The sequence below is a fragment of the Sinohyriopsis cumingii genome, chromosome 8 (assembly GCF_028554795.1).
Source record: "Sinohyriopsis cumingii isolate HCF-2022 chromosome 8, ASM2855479v2, whole genome shotgun sequence".
NCBI classification, from domain to species: Eukaryota; Metazoa; Mollusca; class Bivalvia; order Unionida; family Unionidae; genus Sinohyriopsis; species Sinohyriopsis cumingii.
In genome coordinates this window covers 98476263-98503250 of record NC_142968.1, presented here as the reverse complement: position 1 = coordinate 98503250, position 26988 = coordinate 98476263, and the positions used below count along the sequence as shown (strand labels likewise).

Genomic DNA, 26988 nt, shown 5'->3' with positions numbered 1-26988 from the left:
ATCAGTACAACATTCTTCCACTAGTCAGATATCAAAACATGGTTGGCACTTAATTCAGTTCTCAGAGAAATACTCGCAGACATAGCTGTTATTGTAGATTGACACATTTTACATTTAAATACAAGAGGACACGTTGCATTTATGATGATTACACTTGCAAGGAACTGAAAGATAGAACTAAAACAAATTTCACTTGATAAAAAATTATTTAACTGGTATTTGTTTATTAAAGTACTCCTCTCTGCTAGGCATGACATTTTCATTGATCAAAAATTCCTTAAATATTGTTGATTATGGTATACTAAGAATGTTTCTTGGAAAGAAAATGTAACAAATTATATGTCTTAATAAAAGTTTGTAATTTCATAATGTTGATTACAATTTCAAGGTTCAGCTACTGTTTTCAATGACAAAATGAGCAATATATATAAATTTCAGTTACCAGTTTTGATCACTGTTTTCTAGTTCAACAAATAGAGATAAGTTTTGGGGTATTTTACCATTCAAAAAATGTGATCCACGCTTGACCCCGCATTATAACCAGGCTCATGGCTTATCAGGATGCAAGTTATCGAGGGAGTTGTTTATTTCTTCATTTGATGCTGATTGCACAAGTTTCGGAAAGTAAGTTTGAATTTCAAGGGCCATATCCAAGGTTTAAAAATAAGCATAACATTTTCTCTTTGAAATAACAAGAACTGCATTTACATGGAAAGCTCAACATGGTGCAATTCTTCATCTGGCAGTAAATCAGGACATCTTGGATACCGGTACTAAAAAATCAGATAGATTGTCTGCTGATTGAATAATATTTAGGAATGGTAAAAAATTTTGTTTTTTGGCCATATCTTAAGCTTAAACATGAGCATAAGATTCTGTCTTTGAAATAATTTGAACTACTTTTACATCACAAATTTTAAATACATACCAGTTGCTCTATTGTATGGGTTTCTTCATCTTCATTTCTGTTAAATCATATTTGTTATCATTTAAAAGGTAAATAAATGTTTTACTGATGGCACATACTTTAAAAAACAAACTTAATTTTGGGGGCCATATCCAGGGTTTAAGGATGACATTTAAAGACATTTTAAAGACGAGCATACACCTCACTTATCTGATGATAATAATATATCTGATGCAAATATTTGGAATCTTGCCTTAATGTAAACTCAGAAACATTTATCAACAGGCGATACATTGTCAAAATCCCTGGTTCATTAGTGGCCCCGTACCTGTACACTCACAATGTCAGCACCTTCTTTTGTATATGAAAAGAGTGCCACTACATAGTACAGGACAGTGGGTGGGGGTGTCAGTTTCTGTGTCCCAGGTAATGTTGTACAAATGAGAATAAATTGTCTGGCCATTAAAGTCTATTAAAAAAATGACTGAAATTTCAAATCATAATAAACAAAATACTTGTTTTCTCTGTACAATTTAATAATCTTTTAGACAAAACAATCTTGCCAACTTGCAATTTTCATTTATCTTCACTACTTACACGCACAAGCTCACAATCTCTGCTAAACAGACAGCAGATAAAACTTGAAATGTGTTTGTGGAGCATGTTTGTCCCACCATGGTGTCTGAAATGAGCTGTCATCGGCTGTCATGAATACCAATATATGACATGGTAACTAGTGATGCCATTGCATGTTTGACACTCACAATCATGTTGATGCTTATAAATGATTTTCAGTGATCAGAAAATGTGTAGAAATTTGAATAACAGAATCATACAGTCTTTCATGAGGGCAAAGATTAACACATCTAAAATTTGCATCACTTTCAAACCCTCCATTAAATTATTGAAGGCAACAACATCAGCATCTACAACTTTATGGAGTACTCTGTGGAGGGAAATCATGACCATAATTTGTATTCTAACCATAGTAGCAAGGTATACAGATCCAGTCCGCCATGTCTCATTAGCACTATGGACACTATAATTGCTTTCTTCAAAAGTATTCATTTAAAAAAAATGAATATATGTACTTCTGCTTAGGTGAAGTAACAGTTCTTCATCTTTACTTAGCAGTTTGCTGCATAATCTATAGATTTTTTTACTGATTATTTTGTTTTTTATATTTTGTTTCAGTTTTAAATTAATTATCTGTGAATTGAAATTAATGAAGACTTTTTAAAGTTCTTTATTCCCTCCCCCCAAATCTCAAAATGATAAATCTAACTGGCTCTTAACATTCTCTCTCTCTCTCTCTGTCTTTCTCATGTTTACAGAATGTGACATTGATACATATATATGGAATCAAGGACATATAATAGCAAGTTAAATTGTCTTTTGCTGAAATAAATGGTCAGCACATTTATTTCATGGTCATATGTTAAGTACCACATTCTTCAAATGCATAACTCCTCACAATTTCTTTATCTATAGATCATTTGTTTCACACTATATATTGACAGTTTGTCATTTCCTCATTGTCATTGTTAAGGTCAGTCTTGCTTTTTCATGTGGAGATATTATAACATGACTGTTCTATTTATACAGAGTTTTGTCAAATATGAAATAAATATTTATATTTAATTCATGAGTGTAATGATAATGGTTGTATGTACCAGTATACTGGATTCACCAACTTTCAAACCAAGCCACAGGCAGTTTGTGAGCTCTGAATATTCCAAAATTGCCAACTTTGAACAGTTAGTATATCAGATTGTTTTGATGCATGTAGTCAATTTCAGTGAAGGAATTAGGCAACAAGAGTTGGTAAGTGAGGTTGTCAGACGTCCAAACTTCCTCCTTTGTCATGTGACCCATAGGGTGGGAAACTCCAATAGATGTGAAACTTTATGCACTATCTCATTTGCATGTAACAAAATTGAGAGTTCGATATCCTGCCTTTGCTCTCAGAGTAAGACAAGACTGTCCAGAAGGAGAAATCATTTTCTCTAGCCACTTTACAGATATTCATTCAGGCCATTGGCAAAACGTGTCTGTATGGATATCACCCTGGAGACGTGAAAGATTTCAATGAAGCACAGCAAAAGTTCAGTGAGGGCAGTTTAACGTAATATACGTTAAACTGAGCGCTATCCCCTACAGAGACATGGCAAGATTTGAGGGATTAGCAGTACTAGATATTGTGCTCAGGTAAATCTGCAAAGAAATGCACCCTTCCTGAAAAGATGATGGGTCACTCATAAACATTGTATGCAGGGTGTCCCTGTAGAACTATCAGGCCCAGTTAAAAAATCTCTACCACAAAAATCCCTACCACCTGTCTGTTATACAACATGGTAGTCAAATGGACCAGGGAAAGAAATCTGCAAGCCACTTCCCATTTCATAAGGAGGGGTGCAGTCAGCCTAGAGAGTCACACTTTCTTTTGCCTAATTACTCTCTTGCCAGTGTTCCAGTTGGTGCCAGACTGGCTCTTTATTAGAGGCTTGGTCAGACCTTGTGTCTAATGCATGGGTTCTTTTCCACAATTAAGGAAGGTTACCATCATCCCAAACCTTCAATGCACCCCATTTTATGATACCACACTCATCTGGTATACACCCTCCTAAAGATGGGTATGGAAGAGAAGGTGACAGATATCCAAGGCGCACAATTTATTTCCTAGATCTTCCAAGTTTTAAAAAAAGTGGAGAGGTTTCATTGAGTTGTCAGTCTTTCTCCATCAGACAAAATTTCTTTATTTCTGCTGGTTGATACATAATTACATCAGCTGTGCCTTACAAAGGGACCTGTCATCCTGTTGGAAAACAGTGAGTCATCTATGACTAATCCTTAACCAGGAAAATACAGATTCTGTTTTGAAGAATTTTCTAACCTGCCAGGGGACAGTTCAGATGAGCAGGATTTTACATACGCCGTCTGTCATAGAAGTCTGCCTGAGAAGACTTTGTTGTCTGTTTGCCTCTCTCTCTCACTCTCTCTCTCCCTCCCTCCCAACCCCCCTGGGGACTCTGAACACAGCAGTAGTCTTAGTTCCCATATGAAGACTTAATTTGTGACCTTTCCAGTTCCTGCTCCTAGCAAACTGAATACCACACAAAATCCTCTGTCCAAAAATTAAAAACCAAATTTTGAGTGGAATGGCAAAATTGTGATTGGTTTCTGACCAGAGTCTTGATACATTCTTTTTCCTGGAACCTTTGTGTATAACTATGCATCAGATTCAGGTTTGGATGTGCACGTGAGCCCAAGGCTGTTAGTCCCAGGAAGAAAATTCCGTTACGTGTATATCAGCACTTGAAGAGTGCATAAACCACACAAAACGTCATTGCTTCCTCACAACACATTGTCAGAGGTTACTCATGCCCCAGCTTCTCATTTAGAGTCTGGATGTTCCTCAGTTGGACAGTCTCAGAAGCGATCATTCTTAAAAGTCTGCCATATTTTGGACAAGAGAAACATCATTGCAGACAGCCTGTCCAGACAGGGTCTGTGTCACAGGTCCTCACAGAATGGTCCCTTTCCCAATCACTTGCAGATGCAATAATACAGTGAAATTTGTCAGCTGCTGTCTTTGTTGGTTTAAGGACACACCGTACTAATTATACGGAAGAACTGTGAACCAGTCTAGAAATGGGTGAACAAATAATAGAGTATTTACGGGTTTGGTGGTCCATAATTGGTTAATAATGAAAATATAGACAAATTTCTACTCATGCAGTTTTAGTATTTTTATAGGCTTGACTCAGGAGTACTCGGTAATGAAATTAGCACCTGATTCATTTGGTGCAGAATCAGTAACGTGTGTTTCATGCACATGTAGATAAACAAAATGCCACGGCTCATGTGGTGTTCTCCACACATAAGCTTGCACCAAAGTGAGATGTGCATGGAGAATTATAGGTCTCATCATCAGCATCCAGAAATTTTAAGTTATTGACTTTTGAATATGATAGTGTTTCCATATGTTTACTGTTGGAGTTGAATTAGTACCGTGAGTCCTTAAATAGTATTTATTTGCAGAAGTTGTTGAAGGTACAAGTAATTGAACAAGAGATACAAGGGACTGAATAATCAGTATAAGTTTATTTTGAGTTCTGTCCAAATTAACAGTATTATTTACTTAATAATGTGACTGCTGTGATTAAAGAAGGCAAAATATTGCAAACATTGAAACATAATAATGAAATATTAAGCGAAGATTGTACATACGGTATTATTCTAAAACAGTAACTTATAAACATTTATAGCAGAAGTAACTGAGATTTAACTGCTTAATATGAAGACATAAGTAGTAAGTAAACAAGTCTCTTGTGTGCTTTTGGACTGCCTTGAAAATCATCTCGTTGATCTCAAGCTTCTTTGAAATCCCTGATGTAAAAAACAACAATTAAACATTAAGCTCTGAAGAACTTTATGGATATATTTTCTAGGTTGTATAAAAGAATGCTAGAGATTTCATTTGTTAATAGATGCAGAAATTATTCATTTTGTGATAAATCAGTTACATTTTATTTTGACAAGAAACATTTTAGAAAATGAAGGGAAAAGTGTTAAAAGATTATGCTAGTTATTAATGGATAATGACTAAAGTTGAATAGAAACCAGATCCAGAATGGACTGTTTGTTAGTGCTGCCTTTTTTCAGAATATAAAGTGATTCAACATGTTGGCTGTATTTTGGGCAAATTTTGTGAATTGTGCAAGAAATTCAAGGACCAATGCAATGTGTATGAGGTTAACATTATATGGATAACTGATTAAGTTGGTTTTCTATGCATATTAAGTTAGAAATGAAAGTCTGACAAGAACATACTTATGTTTGCCCATGTCTGTAAAAGACATTGGTGAGAGTGTCTGTTGCTCTCTGTATCATATTTTGCTAGTAGCAGAAAAAAAGTAGATGTAATGCAAGGAACCTTTTCGTGGTTCTAAAGCAAAATATTGCAATTGCACAGAATTAAAAATAGCTATAAAGTATGATTCACTTGAGAAACATACATGTAAGGCAACTGGTACAGTTTTACCACTGGTACTATTTCATGATTCCTTTCTATACCTCAAAAACTGAACCATGGGAACACTGAATATTTTCCATAAAACCTTTTTTTTAACAGCATGAATGTAACATATAAACTACATCCATTCTTTTGAATTAAAACCAAGGTAGTGTTTGAAATTTTATAAATTTTATTATCAGTCATCTGACCAATTTATAATTAATAATTTCTTAATTTGTTCACATGATGTTTTGTAAGAAAAATATGGCTATTTTTCAAATAATCTGATCAAAGTTTTGGGAATAGTGCAGAATTTGATTTTGACCAAAATGTATTAATTTGTTATTTCACTGAAAATAGCCAATGCTCAACCAAATGAATTAATGGGAACATCACTACCCCCAGATCATAGCATTTGGTAAAATTCATACAGAGGATACAACCATGGGTAAACAGCTAGTATCTTTGGCAAAATTTCTCCTCCTATCTCCAGTTGCCAATCACGTAATCTAAAATAAATTTGTGATGATTGATATTTATTTTGACTCATTTGCATAGCTCTTCTTTATTAGAATGCAGTGGATAGGATTGATAAACACGAGATGCATTGTGTATGGGACTGTATTATAGTGAGAATAACGTGTACCTAGCCATGGTTTTAGTGAGAAATATATTTCATGCCGAAGTATAGAAAGAATGACCAGAATTTGTCAAATAATTAAGTCTTAAAATGAATGTAAAGATATAACACTAAGCTTTGGTTTAATTTTGGTCAAGGATTCCATAGCAGTACTATGTTATATTTGGAATTTGTAAACTGAGGTAGAGTCCTTTAGGAAGCAGAGATACACAATGGTTTTTCGATTACGAAGATATGAGTCTGAGGAGTGAGAGATTTAGGTTTAATAATAATGGTATTCAGAAAAATTCCATCCTGCTCTGGATTTCTAATCAAGATATGATTTCATTTCAGGGAGGATTTCATCTTCATGTGCAAAGAGCTCAATATGGAAGAGTCAGCTTCAGAAATTATGCAGCAGTTGGGACTTGGACAGACATCACAAATATCTTTTGAAGATTTCATACGCTACCGCATGCAGGTGATGGCAGAGTATGAAAATACTCGCTACCTAGATGACACTGGCATAGACTCCGATACCAGCGGTATTGCAAAGCAGCAGGCAAACATAACTTCTTGGCCAACTATGAGTAGCGATAGCCTAGGTATGTGGTGTATTATATTTCGGGTGAAAGACAAAGACCATCTCTAGTCTTGCTTCATTTTTAGATCCATCCTTTAGTGCAAGTTTGTTATTACTGCTCCTCCTAATTTGTTTTGAGGTAAAACACACACACACACACACACACACATACATACATATTGCTAATTCTCCTGAATGGAAAGTCATGTTAACATGGGAGCTACATGAAAAGGTTTATATGATGTCTAATTGGTCCTAAATTAAAATGCTGATCTTGTGTCCAATGTGCCCATCACAGAAGCCATCTCGTCAAGTGGTTTTGACTAACAAAATTTCTTATGATTTTCTAGTTTATGCAAATTGAAAATGGCGCCACTAAGACTTTCAGTATGCCACCACAGCAGCTGTCTCATTATTTCGCCAATGTGGGTATGTGAGAAAGCTTGCCAGTAGCTTCTCGAGGGTCGGTGGTTCTTTCCGGGAATTTCCTGGGTTCTTCCTCCACTATTAATACTGGCCGCCATGTATAGCCTATCTTGTGCTGAAAAATGGCGTTAAACCCTACAACAACAAAAAAAGTCTCATTATTTCAAGCCTGTTTATTTCAGGGTTCTTAATACAGGGTCTGCAGTGGGCCGAAAAAAAACATTGAAAAACATATAATTTCATTTTGACCTTAAAAACCTATTTTTAAAAAATCCCTAAAACAACTCAACAAAACCTAAGTAAAAAAGACAAAACCCAATTTTAAAAAAATGAATGGCTGTACCCCAACCCTACAAAAAATGTGTGTGTGCTTTGAATTTTTAACGTAGCTTTAACCATTTTTCAGTCATATCACTACAATGTCTGCAGTGTGGCAGTTTATAATAATGTCTAGCACTGGGGCATCATGCTGCAAACATGGCATGATGTCCCACCCAGTCACATTATCCAGATACCAGGCTGACCAGTCCTAACACTAACATCTTAACTCATTAACCCCTGGCACCGTGATTTACGTGGCAGGAGGTAGTAGCCTACTGCCGAGCTCTGTAGCATCAAGGTCATGTATGATACACTAAAATGGGTGGTATTATAGAAAGGTAGACAGATGTAGTTTACAATGATACCAAATAATCAGGATGTTCTAGTTGCACTACAAAATACAGGGGGAAAAACCTAACCTTTTGGACCTGTTTTTTTGTCACCCAAAATTCGCCCATGGTCAGAATCCGAATTTGTGTCCAGATTTTAGACTTTTTGGCCTCATATCTAAGGCAGACTAGTCTGAACTGCACACAGACTGGTGAACCTTTGCAAAAAGTAGGATACGGTGGGCATTTGAAATAAAGAGTGGTCTGGATATGAAAAAAAAAAAAAAAACCTCCAACTTATACCCTTCTGCTCATGTGCAAGCAAAATGACCAGTGGAAAACATTGTTTCTAACACAACTAGGCATTAAGCTAATGAAAAATGTCTTGGAAATGTATGTATTAGGATGTATTCAGAAATAGCCCCCAAAATGTGTTTCCTACTTGCATTTCAGGCAAAACCGACAAAAACCTTCAGGAGTTAATGAGTTAATGCTGAACACCTGGTGAGGCAGCTGTTAGTACCATTTTTATGTCTTTGCTCTGATTCGGTTGAGGTTCGAACCTACAATCTACCATATCCGTGGCAGACGCTTTAACCACTAGGCCTCCAGAGCGGTCACCCACAAAAAAATGTTTTTCTGCAGTTTTTCATTAGACTAGCCTTGTGGTTGAGAAAACATGCAAATTATGAAAGTTAATGACATCTGATCATTTTATTCTATCATTCATTTTATACACCCATAATGGCATATCATTATCAACAATTTTAGAAAGGAAAACAGTTGTACCCTTTTTAAGATATTTTTGACAATTTTAATTGATGCACCTTGCTTAAAATTGTGTTTTGAAATGAGTCGAGCATGTAATCTGGAAGATACATTTTTTTGTTTTAGGGATTTCATTTGCATTTTTTATATGAAGAAAAATCTCTCCGAAACAAAAGTCCATTTCTAAACATGAATATTTTTAACTTCTACACAAATTCCTTGTTAGTTAAGATTCCAGCCTTTAATGGTATGGTTTGTCACAAGCCTAAAGGATGCCATTCTTTAGGGGTACAGTTTATTTCCCATGACTAAAGGATGCCTGTCTTTAGGGGTACAGGTTATTTCCCATGACTAAAGGATGCCTGTCTTTAGTGGTACAGTTTATGTCCCATGATTAAAGGATGCCTATCTTTAGGGATACAGTTTATGTCCATTGACTCAAGGATGCCTTATGGTTTATGTTTTGTGCCTGAAAAATGTGTCTTTAGGTGTATGGTATATGTCTTGTGCCTGAAGAATGTCTGTCTTTAGTGGGATGGTTTAAGTTCCAGGACTGGCTGTTATTGATTTGTTTCATTATACATTTACTGTTTATGCTTGCAAACACATTTGATGTTACAGGTGCTCATTCTGGCCGCCCTGACAGCCTGGACTATGACAGTGGAGCACGGGATCTTCAAAGCCCAGAACCAGCTGTTACACTTCAACGACTTATGGAATCACATGACCCTATTGTTGTAAGGCATGTAAAAGAAAGTTCCTCTGCTTCTTCTGAATTCTTAGATTTAGCTAATAGGGTAAGTATTGATTAGTTTATAGTTGTCATATAAAATCATATGCTTTCAAGTTCATCCTGTTCATTTTTTTCAGGTATCTTGTATGTTGTTGTTGTCGTTGTGACAGGGTTTAATGTCATTTTTCAGCACACGATAGGCTATACATGGCGGCCAGTATTAATGGTGGAGGAAGAACTCAGAAAGAACCACCAAACCACGAGAAGCTACTGGCAAGCTTTCTCACATACCCACATTGGCTGAACCCGAGACTCGAACCCACGCAGACAGAGGTGAGATGGCAATGATCCATAACGGAGAGCGCTTGAAAAAAAAAAGTGTTAAATACATCATGTAATAATCATAAATATGTAAGAAAATTTTATGTAAGTTGATGTATAAAAAAAAAAGAGTAAAAATATCACTTTACCTTTTACCTTAAAAGAAAATAATACTATTGAAAATTTATCCAAAATATGGCAGACACCTTTTGCAGGAGAGGTAAATCTACATGACATTGAATGTAACTCTGGTTTAATCAACTTCAGAATTGTTGTCTCTGCTTTTAACCAGAATTATCCTAATTTTTTTTGTTGCTTTATCTGAAGAGTGTTGGTACTAAAAAAGTGCTGGAACACCATGTACAAATATATAAATTACAACCAGTGGTTTTAGTTGTCTTCTCATGGGTATGACTGTCTTCCAGATAAATGGATTCAGACAAATAATATGAATAAAAACACTACTCCTTTTTAGGTCACTTGAGGTGAGGAAATCATGATTTGGTCATGTGTGACAGTCTCTAAGTATCTCCATTCAGCCTTCTTAGCACAAGAAATCAAAGCAATTTGAAATATGTATGTTGATGTGTATATGTAGAAGTCCAGAGTGAGAGTTTAATCTTGAGAGTTTTAGTTCTTCCAGTCACAAGAGACTTTACATTTGAAAACCTGTTATTGCTTGGTTGAATTTGAGAACTTAAGATTTTCAGGCACAATTAGATTTTAATGGCATTAATTCAGTTTTTCAAATTTGTTGATATTTATTGAACTACTTGGACTGTTTTGGTTGCAGTTGGGTCTTCCTTGTTTGATAAATATAGAAATAGTTTGATAGTACATTCTTCACTTTTGTTATTTTTAGCTAACAGGCTGAGACAAAATAGTGCTCTTTGTCTCTAAAGACTCATTGGATATTTATATCTGTAAAAGACTGTTTTGCATGTTTTGAAAGATGTGACATGGGGCTGTTATGTAGATTTAATTTGTATTGTTTATTGGCTTTTCTCAATGATTATATTCTGTGTATATCTGTGTTTTGTACTTGACCTTTGTCCAAAATCAAGTCAGTGGTGTACCTGACCAGTGACATTTATTTTGTAAGCAACGAAATACAAGATTGCTAATATTTCTCTATGAGTATAGATTAAATATTCAGATCATTATCAGTGGAAGTGTACATGTTGACTTCTCTCCGAATATAGGATATAAGTTTTTACTCTGAAACTTTGAATGTTTCAGAGAGGAGACTGACCAACATTCTGGCTCTGTTTTTGTGTCTTAGCTTTTTATATAATATTGTTTACTTAAAGAATTACTCATTCTTGCCATAATATCTGAAACAGAACCAGTATTGTTGTTGTGTTCAGTTTTTATATTGTATGGATTTATTTATTCAGATATTCATTGAAATTACAAAGTGCTCAATAAAGTACTAATTTGGAATTATATTGAATTTAGATTTTGGATTATATTATTGTGATACATCAAAAGACTTAACACACTGCCACATTCCAGGCCATTAGAACATTAAAATGTTTGAAACTTAAGGCACATCAGCACATTCAATATTGGAATCTATTTGGAACAAACACTGGAATTCAATTGCAATTTCATACATTTGGACTTGTTGTAGAACTTTTAGCACTTTGATATATAATTCATAATACTATACATTCATTTTTAAATTTTCACTTTGTATTATAGAGGAAAAGTTAGTTGTTGAATTTTTTTAACACTTGTTGGTTTTCGCTCTTTCAGTTACCTAAAGACCATAGAGTCATGACAAGGGGAAATTTGTTACAACACTCAGACATAAAGGCCATTTAGATCTGTAGAAATAATGCTAGTCCACTGTCAGAATGAAATATAGCTGGTATTCATTTCAGCATAATTTTTTTAATTTTTCAATGACTTCTGCTCAAATAATGCTCATTGGAATTTATCAAATTGAATTTCCTCTTTAGGTAGGTCAACTTTTAAAAATTAATAAACAAAATTTGACAGCATCCTGACGGAAATGTCTTTCCTAATGATGCTGATCTGACATCAGATATGTCTGAAGATCGTCAGAGGAGAGTAGCTTTCAAATAACTTCTCTCATGACCAATCAAATGAATTTTAAAGACAATTTGATAAAGCATCCTGCTAACACATATTTCTTGGTTCACTGCTGTTGTATTTGGTGCCCAATCTAATTAAAATCAATCTCTTCAGTTCTGTGTGAGATCATATTGACACCAGTTAGAGGTCATGCGATGTTGGCTTTGTGATTTGCCAGTCAGATCACAACTTTAACATTTTTTAAAGTGCCCCACTTCATTTGGAATAATATCCATGCTAATGATGACTCTTTCAAACATGAACGTGATGATTTATCTGATAAACTACTAAAAGTAACTGGACTGGGAATTCCAAAGGTCACCAAAACATGAACTTTTATCTTCAGATCTCCAGGTAGGACAATTAAGATCCAATTTTAATCAGGTTGATTTGGCTCCCAGTCGTTACTTACCAGCTTAGTAATCTCAGGCCAGCTTGGGTCTTATATTAGATTGATTTCTTCAAATTGCATAGCAACCTGGAGAAGTAGTTTCATTGTTTTCATATTAAATAATAATTCTAGGAAGAACCTGTCCAGAAAAGCTGTATCAACAAACAAGTTGTATATATATTAAAATAATTTAAATAAAAATATGATGTCAGATTCTCTCCACAAGTTACAGTAAATGTTAATTTATATGAATGCATGCAAATAAATATCAGATGTGGAAGACAGCTGGTTCAAACCGTGGCTGAGTCATACCAAAGACTTAAAAAAATGGTACTAACAGCTGGCTTGCTTGGTGCTCAGCATTTGGAGGTTAGTGTTAGGACTGGTGTCAGGATAATGTGACAGGGTGGGACATGATGCCACATGTATGTAGCATGATACCCCATTGCTCAACATCACTATAAACTGTCACACTGCAAACATCATAGCACTGTGACTGACAAATTGTTAAAGCTACATTTAAAATCCAAAATCACACAAAAACACACACACACAAAAATAAATATATATTTTCATAAGAAATAGTTCTGTTTGCTTAGTGATTTAGTGTGAATTGGCTGTGGTCCTTCACAAAAGTATAGTATTACCAATACTCCAATTATACCAGCATATGTCTCTAAACTATACAACAACTCCACAGGGACCTAGGGTTGCTATTTCGTTTAAGGCATGAAGGGTGCAGTTTGTCTTCTGGTATTTTTTGTTGGGCAAGGCACTTTGCTGCAGTGGTCTTCATTGTTAAGCTGTCTGCCACATATTTCACCACAGGATCAACCTGTCCTTATTATTAGGAATACCCCTAATCCTTTATTTAGCAAATTCTGAAATTACATTATTGGTTGTAAAAAATTTAAAAGAAAATGGTGCAAATAAAGATTGGTTCAGAGTTAATTAGTTGTTGTTATCAGTAATTGAATTTGGTATAATAAAATTGTTTTCTTTGTCCCTTTTCAATGCTCAAAGAATAAAGTTTTTTAAACACAGGCCCAGGCTGGGACGTTAAAAATAAACCCTGACTTGAATTCCACATGCCCTGTCTCAAGTTTCCACATGCCCAAAATTGCCTTTTTAACTATTATTTGTCACACAACCTTGCTGTACTTCAAATATGAAAAGATAAATTTAAAAATATCATTATAAATTGACTTGATTGTTTATTCAGATCTCAAAATATTTAATGTAAAGCAATGTTTTCCTCTAGGTTCTGAGGTCTGCCAATTGCTAATTGGTCTATCAGTGTTCTCCTTACTCAGTGGGTCAACGGTGTTTATGTTTATTAGCATTTGAAGTGTGGCTTGCTTTATACAATTTCTCTTTACACTTTTGACATAATTCGTAGGTGTTTAAACAGTGTTGCATTACACTAGTGTAAGCATGAGCAAGGGGCAGATCAATTATTATTCATTAAAACTTTAACTTCAGACTTCTTGAACAACTCAATAGCAATTAAACAAGACCATAAGAACAAAATCAAAATACTTAATCAAGTGTTTATGACACAATCATATATAAACATACATTCCTTTCTATCTCACCACTGAAGGAAAACTGAGTTTTAATCAAAACTCAAAGTCATCATGGACCACATTTGATTCCTTTGTTACTAGTACTTATAATACTTTAAAAAAAAAAACATCCTGCTTTTGACCCAAACTCTTAAGTAGTAAAGTAATCAGTCAACAGCTTGTTGTGTATATACGTTGACCTTAATCTCATTACTCAGCTATAGTTCATTGTACTGGTTGCAATGACTGCTGAAATAGTTCCATTACCCACTAGACTGCTTCTGGCTGGTTTTTTTAATACATAAATGTACAAAATAGTATTTTATTCGACCTCCAGTAGAATCACATATATGTGAATGCCAAGTTAACACTAATTGTAGGTAAATCATAGGTTACTCTGTGCACAATAGAAGTATGATAAATAGACAATCTTCATAAGGGTAAGGAGCATACAAAAAGATTAATATGAATAATTTACTAGTCTTTCAACATCTTGAAATAAATTTCCACATGTCATCAGCATGATAAATTTGTTCTCATATATTTTTTACAACCCCAATGGGCATCACACTTAGAAAACAGAGGTGACCCAATTTTAAATTAGAAGGGCCCCAGGCATTTGGCATTTTCTATTATGTAGGTTTCTACTTTATTTATTTTTGACTTTTACATACATTAAACCCCATTCATTGTTATTAGAAATTTATATGGCATTTATGAATAATAGCTTTTAAAAGTATGGCACAAAGTCATTGGCACAGTATTACATCACCCTCTTGATAACTCATGCCATGATACTCACAAACCCACTTATAATGCTGGGTCAGCGATGGATCTCATTTTTGTTGTTGTAGTAGACACCCACCCACCCAAAAAAAATTGAACCTTATTTTGTTGAACTTGAGGAACATTGCATTCAAAACTAATAACTGAAAACTTGATATATTCCTTGTTTTATTGTCAAAAATTATGATAGGACTTGGAAATTGAAATCAGCATAATGAAATTCTGAACTTATAATAAGTTGTATATATCCACCTAGAATGTGGGAGGTTGTGGGTTCGAAACCCTGGCCAAATCATATCAAAGACTTATAAAAATGCTACTAGCAGCTGCCTCACATGGCACTCAGCATTAAGAGGTTAGTGTTAGGACTGGCAGGCTTTCATGTCAGAATAATGTAACTGGGTGGGACATGATGCTTCATGTCTGTGGCATGATGTCACAGTGCTAGACACAACTATAAACTGCTGCACTGCAGACATTGTTGTGATATCACTGAAAAATGGTTAAAGCTTCATTAAATATCCAAATCACACACACAAACACACTTTCCAAACAAAATTTTTAGTATGCTGTAATAACAATATTCAACAAAATTTGGATCAATGAAAGTATCACTAATGTCTACTGGAGGCAGCACTTTAATAAATAAATACCAATTAAATAAGTTTTGTTCAGTGAATTTTGTGTTTTTGTTCTTTCTTTTAGTTCAGTTTAAGTCGGATCACCATAAATATGCTCTTTTATATTCAGATGTAAAAATTTTATTCTAGTTCTGCAAGCATTTCTGTGAGAACGTAATTAAATGTCAACCATCGTTTGATATCTGACATGCATTAGTATTTGTTGTATCATGGCACTGAATTAAAACTGACCTGTCTTGTATTATCACATAAATTTGGCATCTTTTGAATCAAATCAAATAAAGTGGGTGGAATAAAAGAAAAGTTAAAAGGAATGTTCATGTATCAGGTCAGCTGCGTTCAGTTGATCAATCGAACATTGTTATAAAATACTATATAAGTAATATAATTAAACTACCTTTAAGCATGCTGATTCACAGATGTGATCTAAGATAGCAAGGCAACCAAGCAAAATTAGTACTTTGTCAAATAAAAAGCTTTGATTTTACAAAAATACTTCATTACTGAGAAGCTTGTTTCAGAGTTTGTTGTCAACTTTAAATTCCTGCATTGGCTTTTAGAGCTTTCCTCAAGGATGAGAAGAAGTTTCACTATTATTTGCAATGAAATCACTGCATCAATATATTTTTTAATGTAACAATTTTAAAATCTCAAATTTTGCTGACGGTTGTTTCATGAAATAAATGTCCCTAGTCTTTTGTACAAAATTAATCTTGTTTGGTTGTGAATCAACAACAGAAGGCAGAGATGTAATACACAGTAGTTTTATTGTATATGTGATGGTTGTTGAAAATCAATTGAAATGATGTTGACAATCTTTCAGGCATTGGGTATCTTGAAAATAATTGTAATTTGTACAGAAAAGCAAACACCTATTTTCAGTTTTTAGAACTTTACACACACATTCATCCAGTGGTCCAGTTGGTCCTTAAAGAAAATGGTGATGCTTGGACATCCAGTATGGGTTTTCACCAAAAGACTTCTTATGATGTCTATTTGGTTGTAAATGAAAATGGTGCCAATATGAGGGCCGCTATGTGAGCCATCTTGAAAATCACTACAGTAACCATCTTTTACAGGGATAGTAATATCAACATAGGGTTTTCACTAAAAGACTTCATATGATGTTTAGTTTGTCCCAAATGAAAATGGTGCCAATCTGACATTCAGTATGGCCACCATGGCTGCCATCTTGGAAATCATGTTATAGCTACATGTAATCCTCCAACATTGATGATCATATCAGCATGGGGTTTTCATTAACAGACTTCTTGGTCCTGAATGAAGTGGATGCCGATCTGACATACCAGTGTCGCCATCTAAAAAATCTTGTTATCACAACTATACCTGAACAGAAAGTCATATTGATGTGAGGACTTTCACCAGAATACTTCTTATGAAGTCCAGTTGGTCTTAAATGAAAATGGTGCCAATCTGAGATCCAATATGGCTGCTACACAGCAGGATCTATTTATTGCTACTCCTCCTAAAACTTAATAATGTCTGTTTTGTCTGAAATGAAATTTTTGTTACGCCAACATCCATTATGTGCACCACAGCAACTGTTTTGAAAATCTTGTACTTGCTGAAGATTATCAGAGCTGGTCTTAACACTAGTCAAAGAAAAGAAGAAATGGTCTTATCTTGAATTCCTTGAAAGTCATTTTGCTCAGTAGAGCATCAGTCCTTTCAAAGTACTCTTGTTTTTTTTTAAATTTTGTTTTTAGTTATTTTCTCCCAGTTTCTTACTGTATTTGATGTTCCTATGCCACTTTTCATTGCGTTTGTAAAGGTTTTTGGACCTTGCTTTACTGTGTAACATCACAGTACATTTGTTCTCTTTGTTGGAACCAATACTAGAGTAAGTACTGGTAACTCCCATGCAGTTCTCGTCTTAAATGAAAATGGTACTGCTGATACAGGATGACCACCACAGTCACTTTAGTGAAAATCTTGTTGTGACTATGCTACAACCAATATGGGTGCTACAGTGGCTAATTTGAAAATCTTCTCTCTCAAGAAATGGTTTCAATGCTCAACAGTTAAAAAGAAGAAATGGTCTTGTCTTAAATTCCTGGAAATTCCTTTTGGAAAATAATGGGACAGTCCCTTTGAGGAACTCTAGTTAATCTACATACATGTAATACTCAACAAAATGCGTGGAAAGTTTTGAACATTTGACAGCTTATTAACAGGAAAATATAGTTTTAATTATTCAGATTTTTAATACCCAAGAACTGTTTGACATATTGTAATTTAAATGAAGACATAGAAAAGGTGTGCAAATGCTAAAGCTAGGTTATTAATATTATTTGACAAGTAATTTTGACACAAAAATCTCAGTATGGGTAAAAAAAATTACAAAATGGAATTCATTCTATTTCACTGAATACTGTGTTTTTTTTAACTGTCTGACTTAATGGAAAATTAAATAGCAGTAATACATCACCTGCTATTAATGCGTATCTTTTCCCGGTGCCAGTCCTCAGACCAAGGATGTTATTCCCTCCTCCATTTAGTAATTAGATGTTTAGAATGTAAAACATGATAATAGTCTGTGACAATCAGAAAATGAGCCTTCATTTCCTGTGGCAGTTTGCATTTATCCAAGTGTCTCTTGTGCCCTCAACACTTCATTAATTAAGTCGTCTTTTGGTATTCCTCTTACTAATCGTGCTAGTCCTCAGTTCAGTGACATTCCTCAGTTAGTAAATGGAGGTCTAGAATTAAAAAAATATGATCCCATTGCACTTCTGACAATTAGAAAATTGTGTTTGTTTCTTTGTACTTGAAGCATGTATACATATGTCTGTAGGGTACACAACACTTCATTAAGTCTTTTAGTATTCTTACTTTCAATCATATCCTTTTATGTGTTGTATTTGTTATTTCCTCCCCATGCCCTGCTTCATTTTCATGTTGCATCCAGGGTTTCCCTTCATGCACGTTTATGCATCAGCGACACAAGCTGGAAATATCTGACGTACATTTTTTTTCCTCATTCATATCCTTGTGGTATATGTTTCGGAGCCCTTAAGAAGAAACCATGGAATAATTTGTAAACAATGTAAGTTTTATTAAAAGTTCATTTACGCTTTGAGTCATGATACCTGTACTGAAATTCAAAACTTAAAACTATTCATGACTGCAAACATTTGTTCCGTGATAGTTTAATTACAAATACCACGTTTGGCTTTCTTTGTTATAATGCTACCTGTTTCTGAGAAGCTCATCACGGCACTACTCAAGGCCATCAGAGATGAGAAAAGAAATGTATGATCACAGGAAATAGCAAATATAACAATAAATAAACTTAATATGAATCAGTATTTTCTTCTCCTTCACATGTATGTATATTTTTGTTCAGTCTTCTTTGTCAAAACAATGATGCACTTTTCTAACATTCTAAAAATCATACCAGCTGCATGTAATGCATTTATTAAAGGGCTAAAATTGTTTAATTCTGTTTGTTTTCTAAAATTATGTAAATGTTAATGTACCAAAATAAACTTTCTATCTTTTAAAAAAATATATTGGTTTCAATATATTAGATTATTTTTCTCTTATCAAAACTGGAAATAAGGAAAGAACAAACAAAAATGTCATTTAATTCAATAGCAAAATTGATAATTAATTCATTAATGAATTTCTATATTGAAAACAAAATGTGAAGTGGGCAGAGATAAGAAATTGCCCGATTTTATCAATTTGATTGTCGACAACGAAAAAGTTGCACCAATGGTTTCAATTCATTGTCATTATGGAAAATTAAATTTTGTTTTAATGCTTCTCAAAGTGTATTAGGCAGTGTGATGTTTTTTGGTCACTGTTATGCATAATACTTATACTTATGGGATTTAGACAAGCTCAAAGCATTTTCTTTACTTGCAGCAAATCGTGACAATACTGTCGAGAAAATGTTTGAAAATTGCATCACATCATATCAGTAAAATCAAAGATGCTTCAAAGCACATAATGCTCTGAAACTGATGTCACAATGATATTTTTTTACACTAAGGATTCACATAAAATCCAATCAGGATTTGTTCAATATACAGTGCGTAGGATGAGCGATGGCATCCCCTGTACTTTGAGCACAGGTATTGTTATGACAGAGTAGCTTCCTATAATCTTGTGAGCTCTCATGTGATTTCCACCAGGCCCAGCAACATGCCATCAAGACCACAGGGGCTCATATTGTTGATTACAATTTAACTATCAAGTCTTACATGTACTCTACAATAATGCTATATAGTACATGTATGACTGTTAAATTGTAAGCAATGAAACAAGCCCCTGTGGTCCAAACAAATGAACCTCAAAACTTTTCTGACTAGATAACAATGACATGTACGTAGAAACACCAGCCGAGAAAGTGAAAGAAGAGTAACCCTGGAGTGTAACATTTAAGAAAAATGGAGAAAATAACTTCCTCGTTGGAATATGGCACATCCATCGGTATTACTCACATGACTTAATGTTAACGTAATTGCAAAGGCTGCAAAAGTGAATGATCAATGATTAAAGATGATCATTGCCCTTTGAACAAATTCTTTTTGGAAGATGGGTTAAAGATGGAGACAAGAAACTCAGTCAGGAATGCCTTAAGGACAAATGACTGGTTGGGATTCACAGTTCTCCAGAATGCTTATATTCATATCTGCGGTTTTGTCTAAAGCTGAAGAGCTTTCATCTTCGAGCGCTTCCTTTCAGCCTAGCTTCCTCTCCCAGAACTTTCACCAGGGTATGGGTGTGTGTGTGTGATTTGGAATTTTAATGTAGCTTTAAAAAAAATTTCAGTCATATCGCTACAATGTCTGCAGCGTGGCAGTTTATAGTGATGTCTAGCACTGGAGCATCATGCCACAGGCATGTAGCATGATGTCCCACCCAGTCACATTATCCTGACACCAGGCCGACTATCCTAACACTAACCTCTTAATGTCGAGTGCCAAGCGAGGCAGCTGTTTGTGCCATTTTTGTAAGTCTCTGGTATGACTCGACCGGGGATTGAACCCATGACCTTCTGCATCTGAGGCAGATGCTCAAACCACAAGGCCACCGGAGCGGTAGTGATGGGTGTAATAATGGCTCATTTAAAGTAATTACAAGTTCCCATCATCCAGTATATTGATGACTGGTTGATGCAAAACATCCTCAGACATGCCTTCCATTTGGAGAAATTTATTCAACTAGTCATATCTTGTCCCATCTCAGAAAGACATCTTGTCTGCTAGCTAGTCTCTAACACGCTATCCTGGAGACTCTTATTGCAGCAGCAGATTTATTTCCTCTAGGATAGTTTGCCCATCTTGTTCTCTAGCACACTGAAGACCTCACAAGGACAACCAGTCTACTTAGATACCTTTTCATTAGAGTTTCTTTACCATCTTAGTAGAATTATCAGAGCAAGTTTCTGACTGGAATTCTTTTTCATTCTCTGGAACTTTGACTCCTTCCTTTACACCCAGTAATTGTGGGTAATGTATTACTCTACTGTTGTTAAAATGTAATTTTTTGAGGGTGTGGGTAGTTGATAATAGTTATATCCATATGTTAATTTCTTTTGTAACCCAATTTTGTTTCTCTTATCCAAATATTTTTCTCACCAATTTTTTTTTAGGAGCAGCAAGAATAAATAGGTTCAGTCAAATACTGTAACATTTTATCTGGCCTTTTATAATGTTTACCTGGTATTTTTGCACAATTCCATCATCCCTCTCTTCAGAATAGGTACAGATCTAAGAAGGATAATATTCCGGTTGTCAGGGACCATGTTTTTATTTATTCGTTCTCTATTCTATACCTAAAATTACTAATTGAAGGAGGAAATAATGTCCTTAGAGTGGGGCTACTAGTGCCAGGAAATGACATTGCAGTGCAATAAGAACAGGCAAGTATTACATGCTTAAATTTTTACACACACACCACAACACAATTTCATAATCAGAATTTAAAATTCAGATTATATTTTATTTTATCATCATTGGGTCTGACAACAAAATAAAGCAATAATAATAATAATAATAAATCAAATTGTTATTATTATTATTATTATTGGCAGATTCTCTGCAGTATTTATTGACTATTAAAAAGCCTTTGGTAGCATAGAGAGATGTTTACTGTACCAAAAGCTAGTTAATGAAAATATTAGTGGAAAAATGTTAAGAATCATTAGGGTAATTTATAATGATATAAAAGCTTGTATTAAGTCCAATAATCTTATTACCAATGTGTTTAATTGCCTGTTTGGCATATGCTAAGGTTGTGTTTTATTGCCTTTACTCTTTTCTTTATTTTTGAACAATATGAAACCCTTTCTAGCTGAAGGGAACAGGGGAATGTCAGTAGAAACCTTAGAACTATTTTTACTGTTGTATGCAGACGATTTAATTGTCTTTGCTGACACTGCTCACCAGTTACAAAGTATGCTCAGTAGGCAGCATACATATTGTGTAAAGTGGAAATCAAAAGTTAATATGGAAAAAAACTAGAGTGATTGTATTTTGCAGAGGTGGCACTATGGCCATACAGAAGTTAAGATTGAAACATTTAGTAGTTAGGATGCATATTTTCTTCAAAAAACTCTTGGTATATTTGCCAGAAAACTCTATACTTGCAGATGCTGAAGGCTATGCATATACTGAAGCAGTCTTTCAAAATTTGGCAGATTACCCGTTACTGGATTGCTTTGTCTGTTTGATGTGAAGATAGCTCCCATCCTTGACTTTGGGTCTGATGTTTGGGGGTTTTATGAGCCAGTGATATTGAAAAAGCTCATTTGACATTTTGTAAATATATTCTTGGTCCATCTAAGTCTACTCCAGATGCATTCGAATATAACAAATTAGGAAGAATTAGTATGCATTATATAAGATATAGACGTATTTTGAAATATTGACCAAGATAACTAAGAATGCTGGAAGACAGATAATCTAAACGTGCTACAATTTACAGTTAAGACAGAGGGAAAATTGTGATTGCTGGGCTAACAGTGTTAAAAAGATTTTTACTTTCGGATTTGGCAATGTTTGGTGTACTCAGGGCATAAATAATGAAAATATATTACTTAAATTGTTCAGCCAGAGATGTGAAGATATTTTGCAGCAAAAGTTGCAGAATGAGATTAAGTTGATAGAAAGACTTCATTTCTATAGGTCATTGGATGTAGAATTCACTTGTCAATGATACCTCACATTGTCGGGAGATTGAGATTTTTCTTATATAATAAGTATGCTTAGGGTGGGGAACTTGCCAGTCAGAGGTAGCACTGGAAGATACAAAAGTATTTGCTATGAGGAAAGATTGTATCAAATTTTTAAGCTTAACATCGAACATGAATTCCATTTTATTACTGTTTGTCTGCTATATGGAGAAATACAAAGAAAATATTTACCCACCTTTCTATATAAAAATTCAACTTTATAAAAATTTAGCCTTTAAGATTACAGAAACTGTTTTATCAACGACTCCTGCTACATACGATTTAAGATCAATATTAAAAACATGCTCCATGCAGGTTTTAGGGTTCCCCTTAAATTGGTTTGTGTGATTACTGCATAATATCTATGTGTATCTCATCCAATTAAAAAAATGCAATAATGATCACTTTTATGTATATCACTTTCAGTATATATGATGTTTTTTTGTTACGCACTAAAACATCTTTTTGTTACACATGATATATGGATATGTATAATGGGCCAGTGGCCTGTATTACAAATAAACATATTATTATTATTATTATTATTATTATTATTATTATTATTATTAAAATTGAATTCCCAATAATTACTGTAAGAACATTGTGTATACTAGTATAGTTTAATAATATAGGTCAGCTATCAAAGAGAAAAAAAATTACAACAGGAGATGATAATAGTATAAAAAAAAGACTTTAAAAAGAAACAAAGAAAGAACATCCTTGTTCATAAATGTAATCTGGACTTTTGGCTAAAAAGGTGCTTGTCATTGTGTTTTTCCCCCTTTTAAATCAACAGAAATCAGTGAAATAAAATGTTTAAAAATGCACAAACATTTACTGTTGGACTGATATAAAGCCCATGCCTTTCTTTTTAATGTCAGAAATTTAAATAAAATAATGACATACTTAAATTTGAATTCAGCAGGAAAATGTGTCTGTAGAAAAAAGATTAAAGTAAGGATGCAGTAATCTTTTTCTCTATTTGTCAGATCAGGTGTTTGGGTGACATGACTTATTAGCTTCAAAGGAAGTATATGAGCTCCATACCCCATTGCCTTGGCAGTAAATAACCATTTTACTTTGCTGTGCCATAAAGCAGAAATCTAAAACCAATCCACAGCTGCACACCAAGACCATTATAGCATGGACATGCCCACCACACTTTTCGTGTGGACTATTGCATTAATGATTACTACACTCAATTACACAGATTTGCACAGAAAGCAGGAAGCAACAGCAAGGAAATTAAATAGTCCTATAATGGAATTAAGTGAGATAATTGCCTTCTATTGATTGCTTGTTCATTTTTGTGGTTTTCATTGGGATTATTGATTGGTTTTAAAACAAAGAATGATGGGGAAAACAATAAAGTGTACTGTAGCTTTATTTAGCTTTCTACACTGATGTCTGTTTCATTTGGATTGTATAACTCTTTTGAGGAGAAATCAACCAAATTGTGGATTTTTATGCAAGTCTGATATTGTGACCATTTTGCTGTTGTTGCATTTTTTCTCTCATTAAAAATAGCATATGATGTATTTTGGAATCAGATGTAAACATTGAACATTGTTTTCAAGGACATACAACCTTTACAAACTTATAAAGAAAATAAAATTGCAAAATGTACATGTATTGAGTAATTAGTATAATTAGTGATGCGATGCCTGTTACCTTCTAGCCATTACATCAGACTAAAATTTAGAGGAAGGAATACCCCATGTCTGGACTAAATTGCCCTTTAGGGGAACATTTGAACTTCATGGTCCATTAGTAATGATTGGAGTTGCAGGAGCTGGATGCTGTCTTGTAATTTGGACCACTTCAGGCACACCAACACAGAGAAGGCACACACATTATAAAGATCAGTAAAGCTTAGTAATTCTGTATGGTTAATTGGATAGGATTGATGGGTACATTCTAACTATTTACTAGGTATGCATTGCATTCAGAATAATAGGTAAAAACAATTTAATAGTATAACTTAAGAGCTGTAATTTTTCCACAGTAAGCCTGCTTCCTTCCCCACTTACACAAAATCTGGCTTATTTTGTCTAACTCAAGAAAAAGTTTGTTTTTTTTAATTATAGACTCAACCCATGCACCCACCCCACACAGGGGAAATGTGGTACACACCTCCCAATTTTGCTCTCTGCCTAATCAGCTTCATTTGTAATGAACCAGTCTGTTTGGTGTATTACCAGACTAGTGGTTGCAGTGTGTGTTACTGGTCAGAATGGGGCATGCTTACAGCATGATCTGTCAATACCAAATTCCTTGTACTGAAAAACACCAGAAAATCAATACACAGGATGAGAATTTGGAGGAGTAGGAATATATTTTGGAAGAGTTCATGGAATGATTCAGAGGAATGTGAAGAAGGTTTATAAGAAAGTGTGATGAAATTTTGGATATGACTGTTGAACTGGAGGTAATGCATTCACAGGAAATATTGTGCTGAAAATTATGATATGTTTTTTTTTTTCACTCAACACTGTGTGCTGGCAGATAGGAATCTAAAAATTCAGGGATGACCCCATGTGAAGCAGAAGACCATGTGGGTATCTTAATCTATCTTTCTTTCTGTAGGCTTTATGTCTGTACAGGGTTGTGAAAGTCTAAAATCATTCTATTTGCCCAAAATTGAATTTTTGAACATTAATTGTTTTAAGCATATTTATTGGAGGGGGAGGTCTGCTAGATAAGGATTTGTTTCTAGTCCTGTGTCAAGTCTTTAAAAACTTCAGTTGATATGTAAATAGATTTGATCACTACTGATCACTATGTCCAGACTATCCTGTTCAAAAGGTAGTTAAAAAAATTGGTTTGGACCTAATTGTATTTTTACTTCAGTATATTGTATCAAATTTGGTTCAGACCTGATTCTTTTTTAAACCAATTGGTTTGCAGTAAATGTATTCTTTTTTTCTTATGACAGTTTGCCCCATACCAAATTTTATTCTATGTAAACAGAATACAGTGCAGTACCATGCAGTTCAGGACCTAATTAATCAAACTAAATATGAAAGTGTGGACTATTTCTAACATGTAAACAGGTACCCAGCACTGACATTGTATAGATAGGAAATATGAGGTTTTTTTTAAAGATCCTATTGTAGGTCTAACTATTGCTTTGAGCTTGAATACAAATTGAGTTCATTTTCAATTGTACATATTAGTGAGGCATTTGAATTGTAGAAAAACAAACAACAGAAACGTCATTTTGAAAATATATTTATGCTTGGAATCATGCAAGGTAGCTGCATTGAAAGTTTAACTTTGCAATAAACTAGGATACTAGTTGGTTGGTTAGTTTGAATTGTACTTTTAACATATTATTTTTTGTGTGATAAGGAGTTGATAACAAAATATCTTTCCCAAGGACACACAAGCGGACAGTCAGCCTGGCCTGGCCTGACCTGACCTGGGCAGATATCAGAGTCTGACACACAGTCAGCTGAGATACTGCAGCTCTTCCCACTGCTCAACAAATTCTTTTCCATTGTTTAGTTTTTTATTTTCTGACAGTATCTTGGCAATGGATGACACATCCAGTAAAAATAAGAATGGGTTTTGCAGAACACTATATGTCAGCCAGTAAATAGTCTTGTAATATGTTCTATTCAGTGTGGTACCAACTTGTGCTTTAAGCACTCATCCCTCTGCTTGTTGAAAACTTGCTAATATATTGTGTGGGAGGAAAGCTGTTGCTAAAACCTGTCTAGAACATGATTTTGTCAGAACTTACCAACAACATTTATGCCTGTTGTACTTTGTCGCAGAATAGAAACCGTCTGGGTTTTTGTACTAAATGAATAAGACAAATACAATGTGAGAAAGATGGAAATTTATGAAATGAATTAATAAAGAAAAATATATGATGTAAAAATACAATGATTCTCTCATGCTCTCAACATAAAACTGACTCAGATCACTCTACACAACATTCACACATTGAAAATGAACCAAAAATATTAAATCAATATGAAGTACAGGTCCAAGAAACCTCATGGACTGCAGATAACGCTTCAAACGGTATTTTACACTACAAGAGAGATTCACATAATCTCGAATATGAACTCTATTAAGATTCAAAATAATCTTATGAACACAACTAAGATTCAAAATAATCTTATGAACACAGTGAAGATTCAAAATAATCTTATCAACATAAAAATGCAATTGGAACAACAATTGAACCAAATGTATGCTTCTAGACCCCTTGTACAGTCGCACGATTCCATGGGTTGGCCCACACTCTTATCGGCCGCTCGCACCCT

The 26988-nt window shown here is 34.4% G+C and overlaps 1 protein-coding gene across 2 annotated transcripts in view; it reads left to right on the top strand.

Moving 5' to 3' along the window:
* Positions 1–26988, top strand: part of LOC149794215 (colorectal mutant cancer protein-like) — an 89336-nt gene that overhangs the window by 6942 nt on the left and 55406 nt on the right. For both annotated transcript variants that reach the window (XM_089968327.1, XM_089968326.1), the window contains exons 2-3: positions 6898–7148; positions 9592–9767. In XM_089968327.1, the coding sequence (XP_089824453.1) occupies positions 6898–7148; positions 9592–9767 (427 nt within the window). The remainder of the gene's footprint in view (positions 1–6897; positions 7149–9591; positions 9768–26988) is intronic.